The sequence below is a fragment of the Colobus angolensis genome, unplaced genomic scaffold, assembly GCF_000951035.1.
Source record: "Colobus angolensis palliatus isolate OR3802 unplaced genomic scaffold, Cang.pa_1.0 Scaffold2, whole genome shotgun sequence".
In the NCBI taxonomy this organism is placed as follows: domain Eukaryota; kingdom Metazoa; phylum Chordata; class Mammalia; order Primates; family Cercopithecidae; genus Colobus; species Colobus angolensis.
Genome location: NW_012115154.1, coordinates 19,373,706 through 19,401,553, shown reverse-complemented (window position 1 = coordinate 19,401,553; position 27,848 = coordinate 19,373,706). Strand labels below are relative to the sequence as shown.

The window sequence follows — 27,848 nt, the reverse complement described above, 5'->3', positions numbered from 1 at the left end:
TCCTTTCGGCCTCCCTCTCTTTGGCTGGATGACCCCAAATCTCGCCCTAACGCTTCTCCACTGGCCCCCTCTCCGTCACCTGCTAAGGAAGGGCCACGCTCCTTAAGCTGAGGCGCCAGGAGATTTACAAGTTTTGAGGGAAAACAACGTATTTCTCTGGTTAGGCCACTCAGGGCATAAAAGACCCAAGGCCCTGGGAGACCCCACGACAGGGCTTTCTTTTGGAGTCTGCATAGAGCAGAGCGTGCAGGGCTGGTCGTCCCGTTGCGGGCTGGCTCGCCAAAGACGCCCCTTCCTTGCCTTGCTCCTCAGGCTCTTGAGAGAGCCCTGGAGAGTTCTGGAAATCCTGCTACCTTTAGGACCTGGGGGATCCGAGTGTGGGGGGGTCACCTTCCCCGCCCCCAGCGAGGTCGGCGCCGGAACTGCCCTAATGGAAACCAGCCGCCAGGCACTCCAGGAGGGCTCAGGCCGACCCTGGGGGCCATCAGAGGTGCGCCAAGCCGAGGGAGCTCGCGGCGGCTGGAAGATGAACTTGACATCCCGGCTCCACTGACCCGTCAGCGGCTCGCACCCCATCCCCACTCCGGCCGGACCAAAGTAGAATCCGGGGTGTGCACGTGATTTCCCAGGGAGGGCGGACTCGGGGCTTTCCCTGGCGCACCCTCCATCGGGGGACCGTCCCCAAGTCCCCGAGAGTCCCTCAGGCAGGATCCTTAGGGCTCAGAGCATAGGAGGACCTGGATTGCCTGGTGGAGGCGAGCAGCCGAGGGGTCGGTGGAGCTGCGCCCCAAATGAGTTCCTGGCGCGCGGTTCTCCCCACCCGGACCCTTTGTCCGCCTCCTCCTCCCTCGTCCCGGCCCTAGGCTCAGGGGACCCAGGCGGCAGCGGCGGAGGTGGCAGAGGGCAGAGCCCAGAGGCGCAGCCCTGACAGCTGGGAGGGTCTCACGTGGAGCCGTCCCCGGGATCCGCGCAGTGACGGCGGGGGTGGAGGGGGGTAGGCTGCGGGCGCGCGGGATGGGGGCTGGGACGCAGCCCGAGAAGTGGGAGGGGATCGGGTGAGGGGTGGTCTCTGAGGAGGAGCCAGGCTGGACCGTATTGTTCCGCGCTCGGCCGGGGAGGGCGCGGGGCGCTCGGCTTCCCATGTTCCTCTCCCCGCCCCCGCCCCGTGGGCGCGAGAGGAGGCTGGGGGCTCCTTGTGCACCCGAGACGCCGCTGCCTGGCTCGCCCGGTGGGGTGTGGGTCCTCCGAGCGGTGCCGGGAAGGAGGTATTCTCTGCCCGCGCGCCCAGGACTGCTCTACCCAGGGCAGGGGTCCGGAGTGGGGCGCCCCCCGCAGGGCCCTGGGTTCGCGGGCCCAGAGGCTGGAGGCAGCGAGGAGCTAGGGTCCTTCACCCTCGTCGCATGCCTCCGCAGGAGTCGGCGTCCCAGTTCCCTGCGTTGGCCGCGGGCCGCTGCCGTACGGAGCCGCCGCGCGGACCCCGGGGCGCCCCTTCCTAGCGGGGCGCAGCTCTTTCTTGTCCCACGCCGGGCCAGCGGGATGGGGGGCGGAGGGTCGGCCCTGAAGGTCTGCGCCGACCACCGCGGGGGCATCAACTGGCTGAGCCTGAGCCCCGACGGGCAGCGCCTGCTGACGGGCAGCGAGGACGGCACGGCCCGGCTCTGGAGCACCGCCGACGGCCAGTGCTGCGCGCTCCTGCAAGGTAGACCCTCCCACCCCTTCTCTGCCCTCTTCGCCGTCGCTCACCGGCCCCAGACCGCGGACCCCAGCTCCTGCGCCCGCAGATCCCTTTCTAGAAGTCCAGCCCCCGCTCATCCCGGCACACTCGCAGAAGAGCATTTGTCTGGGCCCACCATCTGGCTATTGAGCGCTCGGCAGGGCAGGGTGAGGTCTGGGGGTGGAGTGCGGGTGCAGAGCAGGGTGCAGCCGGGGGGCGTCCGCTACAAAGGCGAAGATCATTTGTCAACCAGCGTCAGGAAATCTCCCTTGACAACAATGTTAACAAACAAAAAGTTAAACCTATACTCCTTCTAAGCAAACCTTCCGTTGCCTCTAGGTGCCTTGTGGCCTCTTTGTGGCCAATTGTGCTCTTCTGCTGGCATTTCCTGTTGACGACTATCATAGTAATAATAGGGGCTTGTTAAGGGCCAGCGGTGCGGAGAAGGAGAAGTGTGCGGTCCTCACACTATGTCACCCCACATACAGACATGGAAGCGGGCTGGGAGTGAAGGAATTTGCCCAGGTGGCACAGCCAGTGAGGGGAAGATGGCCGTCTGAGCCCTCTCATTGCTGTAAACCCCGTCTGCATGCCTGTTGATTTCTATTTGTGTCCTGTACTCATTCAGGAGGTCAGTGTGCCTCAGGTTCACCTTCCCCTGGGCCTGTCCCGTGCGCTGTGAGGTCCCTTTCAGCTCTGGCCCTCCTGCCGCCCAGGTAGCACATGCAGTGGTTGAGCCGGGAGGCTTTCTGTTGTGGGTAGTTCTTCATCACCGCCGGCTTTTCCATCATCATCAGTGAACCCTCTGTGGCCTCACCCAGGTCTTCCAACTTAGCTAGGATATTAGCCCCAATATTGGCTAATCCTGATACCGATGGTTTTAAATACGAGCAGTTGACCAGGTGCAGTGGCTCACACTTGTAATCCCAGCACTTTGGGAGGCCAAGGAGGGTGGATCACCGGAGGTCAGGAGTTTGAGACCAGCCTGGCCAACACGATGAAACCCTGTGTCTAATAAAAATACAAAAAATTAGCCGGGCGTGGTGGCGGGCGCCTGTATTCCAGCTACTCGAGAGACTGAGGCAGCAGAATCATTTGAACCCAGGAGGCAGAGGTTACAGTGAGCTGAGATAGTGCCACTGCACTCCAGCCTGGGTGACAGAGCCAGACTCTGTCTCAAAAACAAAAAAAGAAAAAAAAAAAAAGAAATAGGGTAGATATTTCAAACCCAACAGGGATGACTTTTGGATTACCGGTTACTTGGGAGTTGGTGTGGATAATGGAGAGGTGGCCACAAACTAACACACATCGCCCCCAAACAGCCACACACTTACAGGCATTCAACCAGGAATGGAAAATGTGAGGTCTTTTAGAAATGTTAAGTCCAGTTGGTATTGCTCCCAAACATAAGACTGTATTGGGGGTAGAGGGGTGGGTGGTGTTTCCGAAATGCAGATCCCCAGGCCTGGGATCCAGTGATGCAGTCCTCTGTGAATAGAGCTGTAGAATTGGCATTTCTTGTTGTTGTTGTTTGAGGTGGAGTTTCACTCTTGTTGCCCAGGCTGGAGTGCAGTGGCATGATCTTGGTACACTGCAACCTCCGCCTCCTGGGTTCAAGTGATTCTCCTGCCTTTCTCCTGCCTTAGCCTCCTGAGTAGCTGGGATTACAGGTGCTCGCCACCATGCCTGGCTAATTTTTTTGTATTTTTATTAGACATGGGGCTTCATCGTGCTGGCCAGGCTGGTCTTGAACTCCTGACCTCAGGTGATCCACCAGCCTTGGCCGTCCAAAGTGCTGAGATTACAGGTGTGAGCCACTGCGCCCAGCCTAGAATTGGCATTTCTAACAAGCTTTTGGGTGGTTCTTATGCACAGCTGGCCCTGGGAGCCCCTGGGCTGGGGATAATGGATTGTGGGAGGCCAGCTCATTAGGTGGGTTTTCTCCCCAGTGGGACTCCAGGCTTTGCCAGACTGCCTGTGGCCTGGTGGGTCCTTGGCTTTGCCCCCATGGCAGCTCTGGAGCCACACCAAGCCTCCAGGGCCTACCCTCCTGCCCAGCTCTGTGCCTGGCACCTGCGCTTCCTGCCTTCACACCCACTTTGGTGACCCTCACGGCTGCTTGTCCCCTTGAGGTACTTACACTCACTTTCCAGGGAGGGTGCCCGACCTTCTGCCCTAATTGAGGGCAGGGCTGTCCCCACTCAAGCAGGAAACTGGCATGAAAGAACTGCAGCTCATTTTGCTAGATTATTTTTGCTATTATATGGGTTGGCATTTCAGGAATTTTCAAGGACGGGGACAGAGGTCATCTTTCTTTATCCTGAGATTCTGCTGATACACTCAACTTGTAAGAGTCATCGCGAGTGTGTGACAGTCCTTTTGTGTGGACCCCCAAGGAAAGCAAGGTCTTGCCAGTTCCTTTCTCCCGCAGGATTTTTTTTTTTGTATCAGTGAAATATTAAAACGTCTTAACATTTGTTTAGTGCCCTATATTTTATAAATACACACCTCTGTGCTTTGTTACTGTGTAATGGTAATCCTCACGACTCTGAGGCGGGTGGGATTGACACCAGTTTACAGAGGAGAGTGGAAGGTGCAGATTCGTTAGCAGCACACGTGGCATTCCCGTTGTTTTCTAGATACCACCGACAATGGGGTGGGTGCTGTCGCCAACATCCCTGGAGGCGCGGTGCAGTTGCAGGACTTGTCCAGGGTGCCGCAGCTGGTCCGTGGCAGAGAGGGCTTCTGAAGACTGCATGACGCTTCTCTTACCCCAGATGCTGCTGCGGGGGAAGTTGTGTCCGGACCACACGGCTGGTCTGTGGTGGCCCCATCCCTAGCAGCATCCTCACTCTAAATCCAGATCTCTTTCCACTCCAGTTCCTTCCTGGTCCTTGCACAGCTCGGGCCCACAGGAGCCTGTGGTTGGCCAGTCCTGGATTTCTTGGGCAGAGCAGCTGGGGCTGGCGACTCCTAAGACCTCTCTAGAGGTCTTTCCTCTGGAGACCTCTGGCTGTGTTTGTGGCAGCAGGGGCAGTCAGGGGCTGGCTCACAGTGAAAAAGGCTTCATTGCAATTACTCTGCAAAGAGAAGAATTACTTGCCATGTGCTTATCCCTGACCCCCTCTTTTTCAGGTTTATTCATTGGGTGTCTCCTTACTTGGGGGCACTTTACTGGTTTGGTGAGATGAGTGACATTTTCCAAAATGGTGGTGCCTATCCTATCCTGTTCCAGTGGAGTAGGGGACTCAGCCTGAACGTGGCAGCCCACTGTGGCTGTCCCACTCGCTTCCTCGGCTTCTAACATGAGGGAATGGGGATTGTGTTTCATTTCCTGGGTACAACCACACATTCCCATTTGCTGGGAGCCTGTGGCATAGGAGATTCCCTGTGAAACCTGGCAGGAGAGCAGTGGCGGAGAAGACTGGGCTGAAGGAGGCCTGGAGCACACCAGTAACAAGAGCTACAGCAGCCTCACACGGCTTGGGGGCAAGTGACCGCTCCCACCGGGGAAGTCCAGAAAGCCAAGTTGCATAGGTCTTGGTTCAAAGTGGGGCCTTGCAGATTTGCTACAAGTCTCTGGTGGCCACTTCAGTGTCCACTTCAGCCACACTGTTGGTGCTTCTGGGCCCAGATGTCACCTGCCTCCGGGTCCCGGCACCCTCAAAACTGGGTTCTACCAGGAGAGTTTAATAAAGGGACACTCTGCAAAATGCAGGTGGAGCATAAAAGAACCACAGTGACTGTGGCTCGGACCAGCAAGGCTGCCACCTCTTCTGGGCCTGAGTCCGGGATGCAGCCACTGCATCCTAGAAACAGCTGAGAGGACTTCCTTCCAGGTTGGATGGCCACAGCCAGTCTGAGGGAGCCCTGCAGGTCGGAGCTGGGGGAGGGGCACATATCCTGACCTAGAGTCTCCACCTGCAGCTCCCACTTGTCTGAATCCACGGTGGGTTCCCTTTGATCTAACCCAGTGGGAGTCTTAGATAAGGGTGAGCCCACTGTGGAGTTCATGTAGTTGGTGGGGGCAGGGTGGAAAAGGGGGGGGCTGGGGAGCAGAGGAAGGCTCAGTCCTGGACAGCAGGCTCAGCGGGGCTTTCCCAAGTGAAAATAACCGTTGTGCTACAAGGGCTGGAGTAAGCCAGGTCAGCAGTGCCATCCCTGCCCCGTGTGGCCACCAGGGCAGCTGTCCAGTCCGTTGTCTAAAGCTGGGACACGGAAGGGAGACACAGCTTCCGTGCAAGTCTGGGGCAACAGGCCCACTGCAGCCCACCGCCAGCAGAGACCTGCCACCACCGGGCCCAAAGCTCTGAGCTGCTTTTCCTGCATGGGGCGGTGAGGGAGGGAGCAGTTTGACTTGCAACTTCCAGTGAGTCCTCAGGGTGTGCAGGCGCTACGTTGGCAGAAAACTATCGGCCTCAGCGTGTTCTTTGAACATAATAACTGCATCTTATCTGCATTCTTCATCCCTTCAGAAATATTTATTTTTAGTTTGGCTTTTTTGCTTATTCTGCACAATCCCTGCAGCCCCTGGAGGTATGAGGAACCCGCCCTCCCCAATGCCTTCCCTCTTCTGTCCTGGGGTCCGCGGGGTTGGGGTGGGTGCCTCGTCGGGGTGAGGGCCTCAGCTCCAGGGGTGGCAGGCCTGGTTCCGCCTCCTCCCTGCTAGGGTGATCCCGCAGGCCTGGGTCAGTGGAGGCCTGGTTAGTATTCTGTGGAACATGGGGATTGGGGTTGGGGACATGCTCTGTTGGCCCGGCTCTGACCCGTGACTCACTCGGGTGTGTGTGCAGATGGGGGTGACTGCTTGGAAACCCAGGGGAAGAGCCTATCCACAGCAGAACCCTGACCGCTGTGGGCCTCTGCTGGCTCAGTGCCAGGCTCTGCCACAGGGCAGAGGGCAGAGGGCATCAGGGCAGCCTGGCCCGGTTCAGAAATGGAGGGTTTTTTTAACCTTCATCACTGCCTGTTTTCTTCAATCTTTGTATGTATTTACATTCTTATCAATTTGCCATCATCTGCATATATATCCTTTATTCCTCACACACGTCATAAAGTGATCCCTCATTTCAGGTCTTCAGCATCTCTGGCTTCAGGCTTTAGTTCCAGCAGGTATAGATGCCACAGCTCACTAGCTGCCGTTGGCTTTTAAGTGCTTTTCTTGGCTTAACATACGACTCACTCCTGCGCTTCACCTTCCTGTGACTGAGATGGGGCGGGAGCAGCTGGGCTTGGCATCGGCCCCACAGGATCCTTAGGCAGGTGCCCGGCACCTGAATGCCCACAGCACACCTTGACCACCTTTCCATCCTGGGTGTCTCCAGCCTGGATCTCTCTGCTGAGCCCTCCTGGTGGCAGCAGGAAGGGTGGGACGGATCTGTTCCCAGGGAAAGTTTATTGACAATCTTAGAATATTTTATAAACCCTCTGGGGTGGGCAAAAATCTAGCCTGTGTTTTGGCAAACACATTGCCCTCAATGTTTAAGCCAACATGTATTTTAAAGGAAACAGAATCTGCAGTTTCTTCAAATGTTGACTTAATCCATGCATTGTTTTCTTAGCAGCCTGGTATATGCCCTCCAGGGAGACGGGAGAACTTTTTTTTGTTAAATTATGTTTCTTAGAACTCAGGAAGTTGCGTTTTTCCAAGAGTAACTGAACTTAAACTCGGGGGGTCGGGGGAAGGGGTGGATGTGAATTGGCTTGAAACTACCCAGGAAATTCTAAATCCCTGTCTACCCAGTACCAGCTGTCTAAATGAAATTTTACAATTCTATCAACATTCTTAGTGGAATCAGTACATTCCCCCAAATGTGTGGATGTCTGAATTCGTCCGTTGTCTCATCTGTAAAATGGCTCTTAGTTCTAACAGTCTTTTGATTTGACTTCCTGGTCTCTGAGTTCCTCAAATCCAGTTGGGCCTTCCTGTCCAACACGTTCTGCACCTGTGGGTTCATCCAACCACAGATGAAAAACATCCAGGAAGAAAAAAAAATTCCACAAGGCTCCAAAAAGCAAAATTTGGCTTCGCTGCTCACTGAGTACTACGTTGAATCCACACGAGTGAAGTGATGTGTAGGCATTGCAGTGGTTGTCGTAAGTAACCTAGAGATGAATTAAAGTATGCGGGAGGATTGCATAGGTTATGGGCAAATGCCACGCCGCAGGGACCTGAGCGTTGTGGAGTTTGGTATCTGCAGGGGATCCTGGAATTAATCCTTGGTGGGTATTGGGGGACAACTGTGTACACACCATCTTTACCTGAAGGGAAGGCCCTCCTAGCATCAGAGACCCTGAGGGCCCCCAGGGCTGCTAAGCAATGCCTGAGGCATGAACATTGATCTGGCAGCCAGGGCAATAGTCAAGCTATCTAACTGCACCCATGAGATAGAGTCCCAGCCAGCCGATGGGATAGCTTAGCTGCTGGGACCCCAGACAGTGTGGCACGGCCCTTTACTCTTGGACCTCCATTCTGGCCTCATCAGCCATCTGCTAAGCACTCAGACTCTGGACTGGAGGTGCCCCATGGAGCCAGCCCTGCATGCCTGCTCTCCCAGCCGCTGTTCTCCCTACAGACACCGAGTCACCCTCTTCCTGGTCCCCAGTGCTCAGGCACTGTGGTTGTACTCAGGGCCCACCTGGATAATCTAGGAAAATCTCAGTCAAGGTCCTTAACCTCGTCACATCCACAAAGACCCCTTTCCAAGTAAGGTCACATTGACAGGTTCCAGGGATTAGGACCTGGTGTCTTGGGGCCGTCATTCTGCCTGCCACAGTATCTCTCCCCAGTGTAAGAAAAATAGTGAACGTGCGCCATTCCCTCTGCGGCTGCGTCTGTCCTCAGTCTGCGCTACGTCCCGTGAGGCAGGCACTGTCCCCCTCCCAGGTGAGGAAATGGGGAATGCAAAAGCTGAAAAGTTTGAAAAAGACTAAAAGAAGATGATAAAGAATGAGGAGGGGCCGGGCACGGTGGCTCAAGCCTGTAATCCCAGCACTTTGGGAGGCTGAGGCGGGCGGATCACGAGGTCAGGAGATCGAGACCATCCTGGCTAACACGGTGAAACCCCGTCTCTACTAGCAATACAAAAAATTAGCCAGGCATGGTGGCGGACGCCTGTAGTCCCAGCTACTCAGAGGCTGAGGCGGGAGAATGGCATGAACCCGGGAGGCGGAGCTTGCAGTGAGCCGAGATCGCGCCACTGCACTGCAGCCTGGGCGACAGAGCGAGACTCCGTCTCAAAAAAAAAAAAAAAAAAAAAAGAATGAGGAGGGAAGGAGATGAGGGAGGAAGGCAAAAGTGGAAGCTGAGGAAACAGGGTTTAAGGTGCAGGCGAGTACCCATGGATTGCTCCTGCTGCTGATGGCTGCTGTGAAACTTCAGTTCTTGTCTTCTTAGTTTAAAAGAATTGAAACAAGAGACACACACAGCAAAGGAGATGCAGCATAGAGCAATGTATTGCACAGGAGGAAGAATACCCTGAAAGTTAGGTGCAGAATAGACAGGATGCCCCGAGAGGGGAACCAGTGTGGGCTGCCCGTGAGGATGAGACAGCAGAGACCGGCTAGAGGGAGGATCCCTTTTTCGGAGTCTTACCTGATTATTCGTGAGCAGGTGGGGAAGGGGGTTGCTGGGAAGCATGTTCTGTGTGCACATGCCCAGTGGCTGTGCATCCCTGTTCATACGTCACATGTCTCACTGGCATCTTACATCTCCATGCAGGGGTGTGCTTTTTACTATTGTGATGAGCAAAGTGTCACTCTGAGGACAGGTAAAAATCAAAGTGCACGTGCTCTCTACAGGGGAATGTCCCTGCTGGAGACAATTTTGCTTGAATGAACTCCTGAGTAGCTGGGATTACAGGTGCACGCTGCTACACCGGGCTAATTATTTGTATTTTTAGTAGAGATGGGTTTTCGCCATGTTGACTGGGGCTTACTGTGTTGACGGCGCAGTCGCCATGGTTGCTGCGTCCTGAGGACATGGTTACTTCCGTGACTATCTGTCCTGCCTCACTGGTACCCCATGCTTCCTGAGAATCACTCAGACTGAAGTCATTCTTTAGAAAGGATGAGTTGAGGGCTGGGCACGGTGGCTCACACCTGTAATCCCAGCACTTTGGGAGGCCGAGGCAGGAGGATCACTTGAGGTCAGGAGTTCGAGACCAGCCTGGTCAACATGGCGAAAACCCATCTCTACTAAAAATACAAATAATTAGCCTGGTGTAGCAGCGTGCACCTGTAATCCCAGCTACTCAGGAGGCTGAGGCAGGAGAATCACTTGAACCCGCGAGGCAGAGGTTGCAGTGAGTCCAGATCGCACCACTGTACTCCAGCCTGTGTCAGAGTGAGACTCTCTCAAAAAAACAAAACAAAACAAATGCTAATTGACTCCAGCTTATCTCAAGCACTCTCTACATCCTGCTTTCTTCCCTTTTCAAACATTGTTCCCAGAAGAAAAGCGGCAGCTGGCATCCCTAGTATGCTCATCCCCAGTATGCTCAGTATCTCTCCTGTCCCTCATCTGCAGGACACGAAAGCTATGTGACCTTCTGCCAGCTGGAGGATGAGGCCGCCTTCACATGCAGCGCCGACTGCACCATCAGGAGGTGGGACGTGCTGACTGGGCAGTGTCTGCAGGTGTACCGAGGACACACGTCCATTGTGAACAGGTCAGCCTGGCTGGGGGCTTGGGCCGAGTCTCACCATGGGCCCCTGGTGGGGCTGAGGGGTCAGAGATATGGGCCCCTGCACATGAGGGCCCTCAGCTCTCTGGGGAAGTAAAAACGTGAACAGCTGGGAGGTGGTCAGTGGTACCCAGTGACGTGGACCCAGGACAGGTAGCAAGCTCAGTGCCCACGGCTGCATGTGGGGCAGGGAGGCAATGCCCATCCCCTGAACTGAGCCTGATGCTTTCCCCTTGGGGGCACAGCTGCTCCCCGCTGGATGCAGGGAAAGGCACCAGAGCCTGCAGCTCGTACGGATGGGGACAGATTCCGTAGGAAATGGTTTAATTGAGACCCGATGGTGGACAAAGGTTTGCAGGAGGAGGAGCGTGGGGGATTGTTCCGAAGATGGAGTTGAGGGTATTTTTAAGCCTCTCCTTTCTTTGTGGCTGTGGAAAATATCCCAGCCCCTCCTTCTCAAGAAGGTTGGAATTGTTCCTTTCTCAATGAATTTGGGTCTGAGCTGAGCAATGGAAATTCCTTTGCTGATCAGATCAGTTGGACACTGTTGGAGTCACTTGTGGTGGTCGCCTCGGACTCCTGAGGGAAACCTCCTGGTGCCCCTTGGGCCTGGAAGCTGCACTGGAGGAGGGGCGCTGCCTGGAAGCTGACCCAAGTAAAGACAGGATGGCGCAGGCTGGCACTGGGGGGGGGGTCCTGAAGGTGGGGCTGGGGGCGCAGACCAGACAGGATGAACCCCGCCAGAGGGATGCTGCTGGTTGAGCTCTGACGGGAGCCCCTACTCAGTGGACCAGCATAGGGGGGACAGGAAAGGCAGTGAGAGTCGTCAGCCCAGCTTGCTGGAGTCCCAGGTGGCTGCAGCCAGAACCAATAATCGATAGTCGGCGGGCAGGGAGCTGGGTGACGCCCTGAGGACGAGGCTGAAGGGATGTGGGGACTTCTTAGAGTGAATGAGGGGTATGCAGACATCAGGTAGGGTGCCCGACTGGCCCCAGCCTTCCTCAACTGAAGGAGGTGAGGCCCTGAGACCTGCCTAGGCAGCCCACAAGGTGGTAAAGAAGGGGCTAGAGAACTCAGGGCTCACGGCTCCACTGGCCTCTTCCCAGCACTCTGACTTCCCTGAGAAAGAAGTTTGCCAAGGAAGAAGAGAATGGGGCTGGGGAGCACCCTCCTGTGAGTCAGGCAGAGGCTACGATGGGCTCAGCAGGGAGAAGGCCTGCCCGCAGTGACCAGTGGGCCCTCAGCTGCCAAACCCACAACTGTCCGACGCTTCTCAAAAGCAAAACTGGACCATTTAAGGTAGAAATCATGCTCGGCCAGGTTTACTCTTGTATGTGCACGCGCGACTGACACACACACACGTGCATACACAACATACATATACACCATACACACAACTTACACACATACACATGCATACACAACATACATATACACCATACACACGACTTACACATACACACGTGCACACATACACAACATACATATACACTCATACACAAATTACACACATGCACATACAACATGCACACAACATACATATACATCCATACACACAACTTACACATATGCACACACACATGCACACACATAGACACAACTTACACAAGCAACAAAACATACACATATACACACAAAGTACATGCAGGCATATCACACACAGCACACATGCACATGTACACACGCACACACATATACCTATACACATGCACGCATGTACACATGTGCTCACAACACATACAAATACACACACTATTTTGGATCAGTCACGGCTCTAAACCCACAGCTCTGTGTAGATATTTGCATGATTAAGTAACTGTCCTCATAAATCAGTGAGATCCCTGAGGAACTCACTTCCTCCCATGTTTTCAGAGCCAGGTCAGGCCTGTGAGCTTTGGGGCCACTGATGGTTCAGTGGCCTGGTGTCCCTGCCTTCTCACACCAGGCAGGACTCAGCCACCCCCTCCATGCCCCAAGGCCTCCCGCTGTTCCCTTCCTCCCACTACAGCCTCTTCCTCCCACTACACCCTCTTCCTCCCGCACTTTGCCTCAGCAGCATCAAGGCATCATTTCCTTTAAAAATACATGTAATCCCAGCCATTCGGGAGGCTGAAGCAGGAGAATCACTTGAACCTGGGAGGTGGAGGTTGCGGTGAGCCGAGGTCCCGTCACTGCACTCCAGCCTTGGCAACAGAGTGAGACTGCATCTCAAAAACAAAACAAAACAAAAAAATTTCTTGAAAATCATCCTATCTGGGTCTTAGGGAAGAAGCCAGCTGGAAAGGGGTAGTTGGCATTTGAGTGCAGCCTGTGTTGTTGTTGAGCTGCTTGTGGGAAGTGAGGAATGCTGTCGGGATCCTGCGGAGGCGGGAGGCAGCAGGCTTGTCCCCTGAGTGGGTCTCCTGTCCACACCAGGCTGGCCGGCAAGCCCTTCTCGGGAGGGTGGGAGGAGCAGCAGGTCTGGCCGAGGTCCTGATTTAGGAGGGTCCCACCCTGGCAGGGATGCATCTTGCTCCAGCGCAGCCATGGCTGCATCCCTTGGCGGTCTCCTCTTCTGGGGTGCAGGGCTTCTTACCAAGGGTGTGTGTGCAGACCCCCTGAGGTTCTGTGCAAAGCTCTGCACTGAATGTGCAGCTACTACAAATGTGTGTTTTTCTGGGGAGCTCTTGGTTTTCATCAAAATGGAAATAAGAGTCGTCAATACTGTGTGGGGGCCTTGGTCTCCCATGGTTGGTCAGTTGCACTGCATGGACATGTTGTAACCGAGCGAGTTAGAGAGAAATGCCACACTTTGAGACGAATTCAGGAGTCCTTTATTAGCCGGCGACCGAGAGACAGCTAGCACTCAGAACTCTCTCGGCCCCAAAGAAGGGGCTAGATTTTCTTTTATACTTTGGTTTAGAAAGGGGAGCGGGGGAGTCTAACTGTAGCAATCTTCCAGAAGTAAAACAGGCAAAAAAGTTAAAAAGACAAATGGTTACAGGAAGCAAACAATTCCAGGTGCAGGGGCTTTAAATCCATCACAAGGTTGGGCTTTGGGCGCTATCAACCGGACACAAAGGCGGGGGCTTTAGGTACTATCGATCTGGCGAATTCCTGGGAACTGCGGATGTAGCTTGCCACAGCATCAGTTAATTGCACAGCAATTATCAGTTAATTGCATTCTTTGATGTGCTGGGAGTCAGCTTACACAAGTTAAGTCCTTGAGGAAGGGTCCGTAAGGAACCCTTAATGTCTTGCAAATGAAGGAGCCAAATGGAGTCCATCTGTCCAGCTTTCTCAGCTAAGAGAGAGTCAGTTAGGATTAATACAAGTTAGGGTATCACAGACGGACTCTCTTGGCTACCCAACCCCCAGTTCCCAGCCCTGTGGCTGGAACCCTGTTGAGGCTGTGACCTCAGTCTGCATGGGGATTGCCATGAGAGCTGGCAGCAGAGGCCCCCACTGGCTGCGGCATGATTCCTGGCTGTGCCTCCCACAAGCACCCCTGGTGCACTATGGGAGTTCCCAGTGCTCTCCAGCCTCTCAGGGCCCTCATCTGAAGTGCCCTGGCCCAGCCCCTTGAGCCGGCCCTGTTCCCAGGGTGACCAGCATGTCCCACTCTGCCCTGGACTTTCTCAGTCTTAGGCTGAAAACCCTGCATCCTCAGAAGCTTTTCAACGCTGGGCAAGCTGGGAGGGCTGTGCTCCCCTACCTCCTCCCGCTTCCCCCTTCCCGCTGCTCCTGGAGAGCTGCTGTGGGGATGTCGGAGGGATCCCAGGAGAGTATATAAGCTTGGTCCCTGCTACAGGTACCTGCCTAGGGGCAGGCAGGGAAGGGTGGGCATGAGGGGAATCAGGGTGGCTTCCTGGAGGTGGGAGCAATTTGAGCTGGACTTTGGAAGGTGAGTGTGGCAAGCTGGGCAGACACAGGGAGAGGTTATTTTAGCTGCAGTGCTGAGCGTGGCCCGTTGGGAGGCTGTGTGGATTCTGGAACCCGTGCCTTCTGATCCCTGACCCCTTCCCTCTTGTCCCCAGGATCCTGGTTGCCAACAACCAGCTCTTCAGCAGCTCCTACGACCGGACAGCTCGGGTCTGGAGCCTGGACAAGGGGCAGATGTCCCGGGAGTTCCGGGGCCACAGAAACTGCGTGCTGCCTCTAGCCTACTCTGCCCCGTGGGACCTCCCCAGCGCTCCCTGCGTGGAGGAGGCCGTGGCCGGGGGGCTCCTGGTGACCGGCAGCACGGACGGCACAGCCAAGGTGTGGCAGGTGGCCAGCGGCTGCTGCCACCAGACACTGCGGGGCCACACGGGCGCAGTGCTGTGCCTGGTGCTGGACATACCTGGCCACACGGCCTTCACAGGTAGCACCGACGCCACCATCCGTGCCTGGGACATCCTGAGTGGGGAGCAGCTGCGGGTGTTCCGGGAGCACCAGGGCTCCGTCATCTGTCTGGAGGTGAGACTGTCCTGGTCCCCACCCAGCTTCCAGGGGAGCTCAGGTCACTCCCTGCACTGCTGCCCTGCCCTAGGTGTCCATGATTGGGCTGCATAACAAAGCGCTGCACATGGGGGCCTGGCAAGCGCCACAGAGGCCTCGCGGGCCTGGGGCTGGGAGTCCAAGATACAGGGTCCACAGGACTGGTTTCTGGTGAGGCCTCTCCTTAACCTGTAAGCGCTGCTTTCTCCCTGTCCATATGTGTGTGTGTGTGTGTGTGTGTGTGTGTGTCCTAATATCTTCTTAGAAGGACACCAGTCATACTGGATTAGGGCCCCCTATGAACTCATTTTAACTCAACTGCCTCTTTAAAGACCCTCTTTCCACAAGGCCACATTCATAGGTACAGGGGCCGGGTAGGGCTGCAACATGTGAATCTGGGGTGGGCACGACGTAACGCATAACACTCAGCTTCTGGATCTGCATGCTGGGCCGGGGCTGGGGCAGATCCTGCCTGCAGGGTGCCTGGAGCAGGTGTTGACTGTTGTCCTGGTTTGTCTTTGTGCTGTCAGGCTGAACACTGGCAGCCTCCTGGGCTCCGTCCTCCTGGCCTGGGGACTGGGAAGTGGCCTGTCATGCTATAAGCCGACAACCAGGATAGAGGAAACACGCAGCGCTGTGATGGTGTGGCCTTGTGGGATGTGGGGTTGCTGCCCCATCTCCGTTGCCTCCCCTGGACAAGCCACCCAGCCTCTGTGGGCCTCAGTTTCCTCACATGTACAAGGAGGATTACACCCCTTCTTAATTCCTAAATCCAAAAAGTTCCAAAAACTGAAAAATTTTTTCTTCAGCTTGACACGAAAACTCTTGGTGGCAGAGTCTGGCCTGAAGAGACGCGTGACTGTGTGTGCGCTTCCGTCATCCCAGTGCCTGAGGGTCCTCACACCTTTACTGCAGATGCAGGAGTGTGTCTGTAAGCCAAAAAATCCCGAAACGCATGGTCCCGAGGTTTTGGATAAGGGATTATGGTGTGAAGTTGCCCCATCCGCGGGCTTGTGGGGATTTGGTGAATCAATGGAAGACACATGGACAGGGCTGCCAGGCGGCCCTCAGCCACCGTGACCGCAGCCATCCTTGCTGCTGTTGTTGTGAAGGACCTAACGGTGTGCCTGGCCGGAGGACCTGTTGGGTGTGATCCCCCACACTGGGGTCTAGATGTTCCTGGCTCGGTCTTGGCCAGCCTCTGCCCTGCTCCAGGGCGGGCCCGAGCCCTGAGGCAAGCGGTGCGGGTGCATTGCTGCCAGCACCTGGTGCTCAGTGAAGCCGCGGAAGATGTGAGGGACAGACTCCGGGCAACAGGGCTGGAGTTGGGGCAGCCCTGAGCTGGCGCTGCTATGCTCAACCCCACAGGAGAGCCAGGCCAGGGACCCCATTTGGGGTTCTGGGGGTAAGGGCGGCCCCGGGGCTCCAAGACCAGGGGAGCAGGGAAGGGCTCACTTTCGCGTGGAGGGAGGGTCACCCAGGTCCCTGAGATGCTGGGTGGGGCATGGAAACCCCACGTCTCTAACTCAGCTCCCACCTGAGGACATTGGGACGGGTGGACAAAGAGAAGGAAATCAGCAAATGCCGCGAGATGAGGGGCTTGGGAGGGCAGCTCGTTGTGGGGAAGGCGCACAGCGGTACAGGCCCAGCTCACGGGGTCTGTCTGCACCGGCTTCCCTTGGCCTCGGCTCCACCTCTGGTGATAAGAATGTTTGTGTGTCTTGATCTCCTGTTTTCAGGAAGGAAGGCAAGGCCAGCGTGTGCGGCTGGCATCTGTTTTTCACGTTCGTTTAACTCGACATCATCCTTGTGCTGAAGGGGCGTGTCTTGGGGAGCACACTCCACCACTCTTCACGCTCCCCAGCCTCCCTCCGTGTCCTTACTTGTCAGATGATGGTGCGGATAACAGCTCTCCCGGTCTCCCAGCATTCCCGTGAGAGTCGGCACTAGTGGCCCGAGACTCGTAAAGAGCTGGGGGCATCTGAGGCCTCTTTCCTGGCAGGCAGTTCCATGGCGGGCGGTGTGGAGTGAGGCTGAGGCCTCCCCACCTGGCTCATGTCTGTGCTCTGAGCTTGCTGGCTCAGGGGTTGGGAGGGGAAGGGGCCGGGAGTTCGCTGGGAGGCCTGTCCCAGATGGAGCTGGTGACTCGCCCTCATGTCGCCAATGAAAGAGAGGAACGAGCCCAGGCATAGAGAGGCCGCTGGCCAGGTGGAGGCAGGTGCTGGACCGGCCGGGGAGGAAAGCAGCACTGTCCTCCCAGGTGACAGCTGCCCCCACCCCAGGGGTGGCGGGATTCCCCAGGTTCGCTCCCCGGGGTGTTCCGTCCGGTCTCAGTGCTGTTCTTCCCGGAGAGTGGGAGCATAGGGTGTCCTGGCAGAGAGTCAGGAAGGCAAAAGGAGAGAGTGCAGGGGGGCCAGCTCCCACCCCACACACCTGTGTGCACACACCCACATGCACGTGCATGATATGCGTGTGAACGCACACCCCACAGGCACACATGCACACATGTGTGAACACACTGCACAGACACAAGCCACGCACTTACATGCATGCCCACAAACATGCCACGCAGGCACATGTCGACGGGTGTGAAGAGAGAGCCCCTGAGGGGCTGTGGCTCTGGCTGTGGCCTCTGCCTTTCTTTTCTTTCCCTTTGAAACTTAGGCAGCCCCACAAAGCAATTTGAATGGGAAGAGGAGTGGGGACAGAAGATGCCCATGGGAACAGACAGGGACAGCCTGGCCCAGGTGGCCAGTGGGGCTCAGTCCTAGCAGAAGGGTGGGGTGCAGGGAGCCAGGACTGAGGAATGGGGAGCTCTGGAGGCGGGCAGGACTGCCATGAGGAGACCCCCTAGGAATGCCCTGGGCAGAAGGTTCTGGGAGGTGGAGGTGAGCCTCTCAGGACCATTGGGTCTTGTACAGACAGAAGGAAGACAAGAAGGCAAGGAAGGACCTAGCAGGCGCCTGGGTAGCAGCCCCACAGTAGCCCCACAGAGTGCAGGGTGCACAGCCTGTGACAGGCCTGGGAGGTCCCTGGGCGGCCGGAGGCCCCAGTGTCTCAACTTCTGGTAGTGGCAGGGGTGGAGTTTGCCTCCTCTGTTAGATTTGGCCTCCCCACCTGGGAGCCAGGCCCACGGGATGAGCGAGTGAATGGGCGGCGCTCCACAGGGGTCAGAAGCTGCAGGAGGCATGGGCAAGGCCCACTCCCTGGGTGGGGGCTTCAGGGGTTACATGTTCTCCACACAGGGATGCTGTCACGGTCGGGGACTCTGGGGCTTTACCCCTGTAAAACAAACCCTAAGTCCCCTTCAGGAAGGGAGGTTCCTGTTCCCTGATGAGGAGTCAGTGGCGGCTGGGTGGGGGTCAAGGTGTATGAGAGGCTTGGGGTGCGGGGGCACATGGAGAGAGGGCCTTGCTGGCCGGCTGGATGGGGGTGTGCAGGCAGGAGAAGGGACATGGCCCAGGCCTGGGTACAGGGGAGCATCAGGCTGCAGCATAGGTTGGGGCCCCCGGTCAGAGCTGGGGTCCAGGACGTCCACTCTTGGGGAGCACATAGCTGGCTCCAGCCTGGCTGTTGCGTCTCAGCTGGGCCGCTCCTTGCCCTGCCCTGAGCATCTGAAGGGGCTGGCAGAAGGAAGGCAGCACATGCCTTTGCAAAAAGAGCAGCTGGCACTGAAGGCAGCCAAACGTCTGGTGGTTGGGTCGCTGCTCAGGTGGTCACTAAGGTAACTCTTCAGTGACAGCTCGCTTCACTGGGGAAGGCCTGGTGGCTGAGGCAGAAGAAGGGCCCCCATTGCCCAGGACGGTGGGATAAGGTGTCAGCCTCACGGCGCGTGGGAGGGGCCGAGGAGGAGGGGCGTCCCTGTGCTTTGAGTTCTAGATTCTAGGTAGACGAGCGTTTCTTTCAGTTTGTTCCCACCGTCTCCCTAATTGTTCAGCACCTTCTTAACCCTTAAGAAATCTGTTGGGTGACATTTTGGTGCATCCGAGTGTGTTGTAACTGCCCACGTTTAAGATTCCCTCTTTCTCCCCATCACAGGGTGGGGAAGGCGCCTTTTCCCACGCCTCCAGATCTGCCTCTTGAAAAGGACTGTCAGGCCCCAGACCCGGTGCTCAGAGAGGCAGAATCCAGTCGGCCCCTCAGCCTCGCTCGGGCTCCCAGCTCACCCAGCTGCGTGTGGGGGACCATGAGGCCCACAGAAAGGACCATCTTGCCTTTCTCTTCCCTTGTATATGATTTCTTTCACCTGACACCACTCAGAACATTGGAGTTTTGCAGGGGTTAGAAGGCTGCTGTCTTACAAGCTAGGTTTGATTAGGGCAATGGGACATTGCTCACACTGTCCTAAACACAGAGATTCAGGGGCAGGGAGCCAGGGCAGGAGGCCGGCCTCCTGAGCACATCTGGGAAGCAGGACTTCTGGGTCTGGCGTCCCCTAGCCCTCGCCGGTCCCCGCCCCCACGGGTGGCCTCGTCAGCTCTCCCTCCTGCCCTCTGTGGCTTCTCTGACAGAGGGCCATCACCGCCACAGCCTTCGTCAGATGGGCTGGAAGTGTGGCTCATGATCTGCCTTTCCAGAGGGCCTGATTGGCCCTCTCGGGTCCAGGAAGCACAAGATGGGGACCCACAGGATCAGCTGGGGCCTCCCTTTAAACCATTTTCAGTGTTTACTCAGTGGCGTGAGGCACGTTCACAGTGTTGTGAAAGCATCATACCATGATTTCCAGGCTTTTCCATCAGCCCAAATCAGAACTCTGTTCCCCATTAAACACTGACTCCCCCACTTTCCCTCCATGCCCTGGGGCACCTGCCCTTCTGCTTTGTGTCTCTGAATTTGATGACTCTGGGTCCTCACATGAGTCGAGTCTTGCAGGATCTGTCCTTTCCTGTCTGGCTTATTTCATGAGCGTAAGATCTTCAGGGTTCATCTGTATTGTGGCGTATGGTGGGATTCCCTCCTTTTTCTGTGGCTGATAAATATTCCCTGGTGTGTGGATACTACGTTTGGCTTATCTGTAACCTGCTGATAGACACACGGGTTGCTTTCACCTTTTACCTGTTGTGAACAGGTGGACGGGATCCGGGTGCATCCTCCCTTCAGTTCTCAGGCATGTGCCTGCCAGTGGGACTGCAGATGACTTGGTAATTCTCTGCTTAGCTTTTTGAGGAACTGCCAAAGTGAAATGACTCTTACGGTGCGTGTAGAGGGAAAGGGACGAGAGGTGGGCACCGTACCATCCCTTCTGCCCGCAGCCTCAGGACGCTGTGCAACTTCCCGAGGCCCCCTGACTGTGGTGGGGGGGCTCCCTTTTCACAATCTGCCAAGTGAGGACACACAATGGCTGCCCCTGGGGCGGCCAGATGGGGTCCTGATGTGGGGGGTGTGCAGCGAGCTCCGGCTTTGGTCTGTTTCACTGGGAGAGCTCCATCGTTGAGGGCCAAACCGGGGACTTTTCATCTCCTCCCCTCCAGCTCCTCCCCTGCTCCACAGCCTGGCCCTGCGAGTGCTCCGTCTCCCCCAGCTCTGACTGTCCCTTGGTTCGTGGCACCAGGGCTGGCCATCACACCCCACACGCTCTTGCATTTCGATCCTTTTGGGGCTCCTGCCCCGTGGCCTGCCTGGGGCCCTCACTCTGCCTCAGTGCTCTGCTGGGCTGGAGATTGTGCATGCAGCCAGCGTGGCTCACCGGCACCCCCATCCACAAACTGCTCTCAGGAACGTGGCACCTGCACACAGGGCTGTGTGGCTCCTTCACCACAGCCCAGAAACCCTGTGAAGCAGGTGGCACCGTTGCCATCTGAGAGTGAAGCACAGACCTGCTTGTTGCTTTTCTCTGCTCTCGGCGTGCAGTCAGGGTCACTGACCCGTGGTCTATGACACCTTATCTCCTTCCCCTACCTCCAAATGAGAGCGGCCTCACGCTCACCTCCAGGTGTCCGTCTCCTGTGCGTACAGGCCTGGTGGGTGCCCCCTGCCCCATGCAGGGAGGAGGGGGCAAATTCCTTCCAGGTGCCCTTGAGAGTCCTGGGCCCCCACAGTGGCTTTGCAAGCCCCAGTGTGTCACCTCTGAAATCGTTTTGCTGAAGAAGCATGTGTGCTTGCAAGTCAAGAGGCAAGGGAGAGAGTGGCCGAGGTTTCCTGGTGGGCCAAGTGTGGGGCGTCTGCTGGGACCTGAGTGAGCCGCCCGGTGATGGTGCGTTTGACTGAGCTGTGGTGTCTACACCACCCACACCACACAGGTCAGGCTTCTTTGGTTTGTGGAGATAAACACACGGATAGCCTTTCCAGAGGCTGGGGAGGAAAAGAGGAGACTGTGCAGTTTCACAGAGTCTTGGTTCATTGCTGCTCCTGTAACAAAATACCTTAGACTGGAGGGCCGGGCACGGTGGCTCACGCCTGTTATCCCGGCACTTTGGGAGGCTGAGGTGGGTGGATCACTTGAGACCTGAGTTCCAAGACCAGCCTAGGCAATACGCAGAAACCTCATCTCCAAAACAAAACAAAACAAACAAACAAACAAAAAAGTGCAGAACACCTTTGACTGGATAATTTATAAGTAATAGAAATGTATTTCTCACTGTTCCAGAGGCTGGGAAATCCAAGGTCAAGGTGCCTGCACATTCTATGGTGGCTGCTGCTCTTGCCACATCCTTCATCTTGGATGAAGGGACAGACAAGCTCCCTCCAGCCCTTTTATAAAAGGGAACTCATCCCATTTATGAGGCGGGCCCTCATGACCACTTTACTTCCTAATGCTGTCACAGCGGGGGTTAAGTTCCAGCATGAATTTGGGGGGTACCGACACTCAGACCGTAGCTTCATATACCCCGCCTCCTACTGTCAGCCTGGGGACCAGGTGGCCGCAAAGCATCCTCCCTGCTTCCCTGGAGCCTGCGGCCCACTCCAAGTTGGCCAAGAGCAGAGGTGAGGTCCCGAGAAACCACCATGCCCAGAGGGGCCTCTGCCCCCCTCGCTCTTTACAGGATTGCATGCAGGGTTGAGCCCACTGAACTCAGGGGTCCCAGAAGCAGGTAGGGACAGAGCCAGGAGCACACAGGCCTCCTCTGGTTGGGCTAGAGGTGGTGTGAGGGACCTGCTTCTAAGTGACAAACCCAAGGTCAAAAGCCAGGAGGCACCTTGTCTGTGGTAGCCCCTGCGCTGCAGGGCGGCCCTCTCCCCTGCTCTTTGAGGGATCACCCAGGTTCTGGGCTTGACCAGGGGTCCTTGTAAAGGAGGAGAGATAGAGCGTCTGCCCTGTCCCTTCCTGGTTTTACAGGGATGTTTTAAACATTTTAGTTATAAAACATTTCAAATGTAAATTGTAAAAGGTAACTAAAACAGACACCTAGGCACCCACTTTTGAAAGCAGATAGCAACATTGTGATTTTAAAGAAACGAAGCATTTCAGATCCAGCCAGAGAAAAGAAAGTCCTCCCAGATCCTTCCTGGAGCCTGAGGCGGTGGGGACCCGGTGGGGACCATAGCAAGGATGTTGTGGGGCAGTCTCTGGCTGCAAAAGCCCTGTGGTGCCAGTTCATGAGCCTCACCCAACCCCGAGGAGCAGGCGGGCAGAGACTGCACCTGCATTTTAGGGATGGTCAGGGGTTACCGTGTGCAGACCCTGGGCTGTGTGCGCATTCACAGCAGTGCATCAACCCTTGTGGCCTCCTTAGCGGGAGGTCCTTGTTTCTCATGTTGCACATGAGACAGTGGAAGCTTGGAGAAGATGAGTAATTTGGCCACGTCTCATAGCCGCTGAGGGGTGGAGGCAGGATTTGAACCCAAGACTGTGCATCTGTGAGCACCACAGCGTGTGCAGGGCTGTCACCAGGCGGGTGGCGCATCCCCTGACACTCTTGCTTGGGAGGAGGATCTCGGAGGTCTGCTGCTCTGGAGCCTGCCAGGCCCTGTGCGGCCTCCTCCCACACCTGCTGGGCTCCCTTGGAGCCCGGGGAGCTGGAGGCCCGCATCTGTGTCCTCAGCAGCGGAGCCCCGGGCTGGCGCCCTCTCCTGCTTCCTCTTGGTTGGATCTCATTGCCGGGAAACTCCTCAGAGCCACCGTGGCTGCGAGGAGCCCTCAGTGTCATCCTGCCTTCCCCATTGGCTCAGGCCTCCCTGGGCCACCTCGCTCTCCCTGTCCTGTTAGGAAATCAGCTAGTGGGAACAGCAAGGCCTCCCCAGGCTGAAGACCCTGGGGCTGGGAGCGCCCCCTCGGCCTGTGTGGCTCTGGCTCGTGCTCGGCAGGGTGCTCCTGGGAGGGCTGAACCCAGTGCTCACAGGCCCTGTGTGGTGAGGGCCGGCCGCCAGAGAGCATGAGGGGCTTCCCTTTGTCCTCTCCCGCCCTGGACACCCAGCGAGCCTCCCTGGTGCAGGGGCTGAGCAGCACAGAGGTGTGGGGCTGCGAAGCTCTCCTGTCCTTGGGGGTCTCTGCCTCAAATGTTCCACCCTTGCCCACTCCTCTTATTAGAGTCTGAGAGGCTCTGTGACTGACTGGGACTCAAGGACAGGGAGCCTGGCTGGCCCTGGAGCTGGCCATGTGGTGGGGAGATGGCCAGGAAATGCTGCGCTGGCGGTGGTCAGCCTGGCCTCCAGGATGCAGACACGGTGCGCCGGGGGTGGTGCGAAGAGGGGTCCCGGGCTTCCACTTGCCGGTGAAGGAAAAGGGAGGATCACGGTACAAGGGCTTTCTGGGCAAGGAGGACTTGTAGGAAACCTGGGAGGAAGGCATGTGCCCAGGTGTCCTGGGGCAGCAGTGTGGACACAGGTGTGTAGAGTGGAAACCAGAAGGTAGGGCCGGGGAAGCCGGGCCCTGCAGGGCCTCCGGGCACCAGGCGGGAGGGGTGGTCTTTCTCAGGAAGCGGAGGGGCTGTCGAAGACTGAGCAGCTGGCTGTGTGCCCGGCAGGCTCAAGAAGGTCCATTTGTCCTTCCTGCTGGTGCCCACATCACTGGCATGAACTGTGCTCCTGGGTGGTACAGACGGATGAGGTCTGAGTGCAGGAATGTGCAGGAATGTTCTGGAACCTTGCCAAAGCTGACATGGGCAGGTGGGCAGTCACACACATCCCTGTCCTTGGGGAAGGGACCATCCAGTTAGGGAGGCTGCCTAGGCTGGGGCCCACCATAACCCCAGCAGGGCTTCAGCACAGGGCCTGAGAGAGGGCAGGCGACTGTCCGCAGGAAGCACCCACAGCCCCTGCTTCCCAGAGTCCGCGTTGTGCTCCTTGTGGTTCCACTGCCCTCTCTGGCCACAGTGATTGGCCCAAGGCCAGTTAACACCCTTGACCTGGGCTGTGGCCTGGGTCGTGGAAGCCCTTTCCTCCGCGATTTGAACAGGGAGATAATACGGGGAACCAACAGCGGAAAGTGACCCAGAGCGTGGTTGTGAGGGGAAAGTTAGGAGGGACGTATTTGGGATGCTAGTGGCCAGCGTGGACTGCCTGCCTGCCGGTGGGCCCACTGCCTGCTGATCACAAGAGAAGCGCACTGCGTGCCTGACCAGCTTCTGACTCCTGGTTCCTGGGCCCCAGCAGTGGTGGCAGGTGGCCTCTCTGGGTCTTGAAGCCTGCGCCTGTCTCCTGTGCCATCGCGCCAGGTCACTGCAGCTGTGGAGCCAGCCTCTCCGCCCTTGCCTTCTCGTCTGTGACTCTGCTGACCAGGTGCTGGCTGGGAATGCTCTTGGCTGGGTGGTGGTTAGTCGAGGGGAATTTACAGAATTATTTTAATAGTTTCTGCACTTCCTGGGGCAGCTACTCCTGTCCATCTTGGCGAGGGCCTCTTCCCTTGTCTCCTGGGCCCTTTCCATGCTTCCTGCGAGACAGCAGCATCAGACAGCTGGGGTGAACCTGTCTCCTGGGCCCTCTTCTCACTGTGAGCCCCATGAGTAGGGGGAGCAGTGACCCCGTGACAGCCCCCAGCTGTCAGCTCCAGTCCTGGCAGAAGTCTACCTCGCACCCTTGCTCAGGGCTTTCTCTGTCCTGTCTGTCCGTCTGAAGCATGTGAAAGCCCTTCTCTGGAAGCCCTTTCCTCCACCAGCAAGAGCAAGCAGTTAAGTGCCTGTACCCCACACACCCCCTCGAGGAAGGGGCTGTCCACATCCTAATCCTGAGGGGAAGCAGCTGAGGGGCAGAGAGCCAGGGACTGGCTCAGGGCAGCGTGGGGCTGAGCGGCCAGCCCTGTCGGAGCACTGGCTGCCCCATGGGGCAGGAGGAGCCGCCTGCTTTTGGGTGCTGAACCCGGCAGTCTGGTGGGGCCTGTGGCGGGGCCATTCCAGGCTCACCCACGGTTTCACCACTGAGACCTGCACACACCCCTTCCCCCCTTATAGAGGGAGAAATCTGGGGTGCTTCAGAGCTGCCCCAGCTGCCAACCCTCCCTGCTCCTCTTCGCAGCTGGTGAACCGACTCGTGTACTCTGGCAGTGCGGACAGGACCGTCAAGTGCTGGCTGGCAGACACAGGGGAGTGTGTGCGCACGTTCACGGCCCACAGACGCAACGTGAGCGCCCTCAAGTACCACGCAGGCACCTGTAAGTGACTTGGCCCGGCACGACCCGCGCCACCCCAACCTGGCTTCTCCTCCCTGCTTCTTTACTTCCTGTGCGATTTTCCCTCATTGCGCCTCGGCTGCCAATCATCAGTGTCCAATGGCAGTGCTCGTTCCTTCTCCACACACCCATGCCTGCAGCTGTTTTGCAAAGAAGGTCCAAATAAGGGTTTGGTGGTTCCTCCCTACCTTTCTCCAGGACAGCCTGGGAGACTGGACTGCTGGGAGGGTCTCAGGTCAAAAGCACATCCCAAAAGGTACATCTTAATTCTCCAAGTGAGACAGTGGCTACCCCTTAATCCAGCCAGCCTCGAGGACCACATGGGTTTGGCCTCACTTGGCCTTAGGATTTGTATGCAGGGAAGAGAAAATCCAGGTAGCTGTGGTTCCAATGGGGTAGTGGTTTATTTTCTCTCAGGTAGAAGAATTTCAGAGGCTGATGGTCTAGGCTGGAATGAGTGGCTCCACAAAGTCATCAGGCACCCAACTTTCTTCTGTCACTCTGCTTCGTCATCCTTAGCACAGACCTTCTATCTTTAAAGAAGCCTCATGATTCAAGATAGCTGCTACAGTGTCTGCCATCGTGTCATGTTTTAGGCAGGAAGGGAGAGAGGATGGAAGGACGGAAAGGACGCGTCTTCTAGAGAGGATGGAAGGGCGAAAGGATGCGTCTTCTAGCTGAGTTGGTCCCTTTAAGATCTTTCCTGGAAGCTTCATCCAAGGGCTTCCGCATACCTCTCTGTCACCGTTCTGTCTGCAAGAGATAGTGAATCATAAAGTCTTTTATTTGAGGAATTCGATGCCAAGATGGAATCAGGGTTATTTTGGAAAGAAAGAAGGGCAAAATGGCTTGTTGGACAGGCAATGAGCTGTCTGTCCTACAGGTCTCAAATTGTCACACAGCCGGGCCATTTGCCTCTGCCTCTGACAGTGGAATATTCAAGTTGACCTCACAGCAAAGGTGTTGGAGGAAGATAGAATGTAGATATCTGAAAATAGATCCTGACATGCCCTCAGGATCCAGGTGTCTGACACGGAAAAATTATTTTTCGTTTGTTCATGTGTCCAAGCTTGGAAGTGTGGTTACGGCTCTACTCCCAAGTCTGGGTCCTCTAATTGAACACGAGGAAGGTTCTACTTTCAAAGGCTCTGGCTGGTGGCCGCCTAGAACATCTCCCTGTGCAGCTAGGGCATGGAGCCTGCAGGGAAAGCGGAGCCTGCAGCCCACTGTTGCCCATCTCGGTTCTTGGTCTTGGCCAGCAAGGCTATGGGATGACCAGACTTTGTTTTTGATCCTCTTCCCACCGACGGGGAGCTCAGCAGCCACACTGGGTTTTCCAGGCCATGTCCATTTGTCTCTAAGTTTGTAGGGGGAAGGCAGAAAGGGGCTGGAAAGAGACCCAGAGATGAAACTTCCCCTCTGGGGCCATTCACTCTGTAGTTTTTTTAAAGAAAGGCTGGAACAGGCTGGGCACCGTGGCTCATGCTTGTAATCCCAGCACTTTGGGAAGCCAAGGTGGGAGGATTGCTTGAACTCAGTAGTTTGAGACCAGCCTGAGCAACATAGCAAGACCCTGTCTCTATAAACTTTTTTTTTTTTTTTTTGAGACCGAGTCTTGCTCTGTCGCCCAGGCTGGAGTGCAGTGGTGCAGTCTAGGCTCACTGCAACCTCTGCTTCCCAGGTTCAAGCGATTCTCCTGTCTCAGCCTCCTGAGTAACTGGGACTACAGGTGTGTGCCAACCACACCCGGCTAATTTTTGTATTTTTAGTAGAGACGGGGTTTCACTGTGTTGGCCAGGCTGGTCTCAAACCTGATCTTGTGATCTGCTCCGCCAGCTTCAGCCTCCCAAAGTGTTGAGATTATGGGCGTGAGCCACTGCGCCCAGCCCCCCGCTTTTTTTTTAAATTAGCTGGGTGTAGTGGTGCATGTCTGTGGTCCCGGCTGTTCGGGAGGCTGAAGCGGGAGGATCATTTGAGCCCAGGAGTTCAAGGTTAACAGTGAGCTATGATCGCACCACTGCATTCCAGCCTGGGCAACAGAGTGAGATCCTGTCTCCCTGTCTCAAAAAAAAAAAACAAAAAAAAAAAACACAAAAACAGAAGGCTGGGGAACAAGTACCCACAGAGCACCCTCAGATAGGTAGGTAGCCCAGCACCCTTACCCCCAGGTGGTCCTGCCCCTTCTCCCCAAGGTCCCGGGCAGGCTTGCGCCCTAGCTGCTCACCATAGTTACCTGCTCATTGACAGCCCAGGACTTCCTCCCTCCCTCTCCACCTCCCATTTCCCTGTGAGCGTTTCCTGGGACGCCTGCCAGGTGTACTGTCTGCGTCAAGTCCTAGCAACAGGGTCGGCTTCAGAGAGCCCAGCCTAGGCCAAGTGAGTTCTTCTAGTCCACATCCTCAGTGTGGCTTCCTGACTAGCAGCAGCTTGTCACTTAAAACTGGGTAGA

The 27,848-nt window shown here is 56.5% G+C and overlaps 1 protein-coding gene across 1 annotated transcript in view; it reads left to right on the top strand.

Moving 5' to 3' along the window:
* Nucleotides 1-599: 599 nt before the first annotated feature.
* WDR86 (WD repeat domain 86) overlaps nt 600-27,848 on the top strand; it is a 31,753-nt gene continuing 4,504 nt past the window's right edge. Inside the window, exons 1-4 of the mRNA XM_011941590.1 lie at nt 600-1,699; nt 10,242-10,383; nt 14,415-14,835; nt 25,246-25,381. Coding sequence (XP_011796980.1) covers nt 1,141-1,699; nt 10,242-10,383; nt 14,415-14,835; nt 25,246-25,381 — 1,258 coding nt within the window. The 5' untranslated portion in view covers nt 600-1,140. The remainder of the gene's footprint in view (nt 1,700-10,241; nt 10,384-14,414; nt 14,836-25,245; nt 25,382-27,848) is intronic.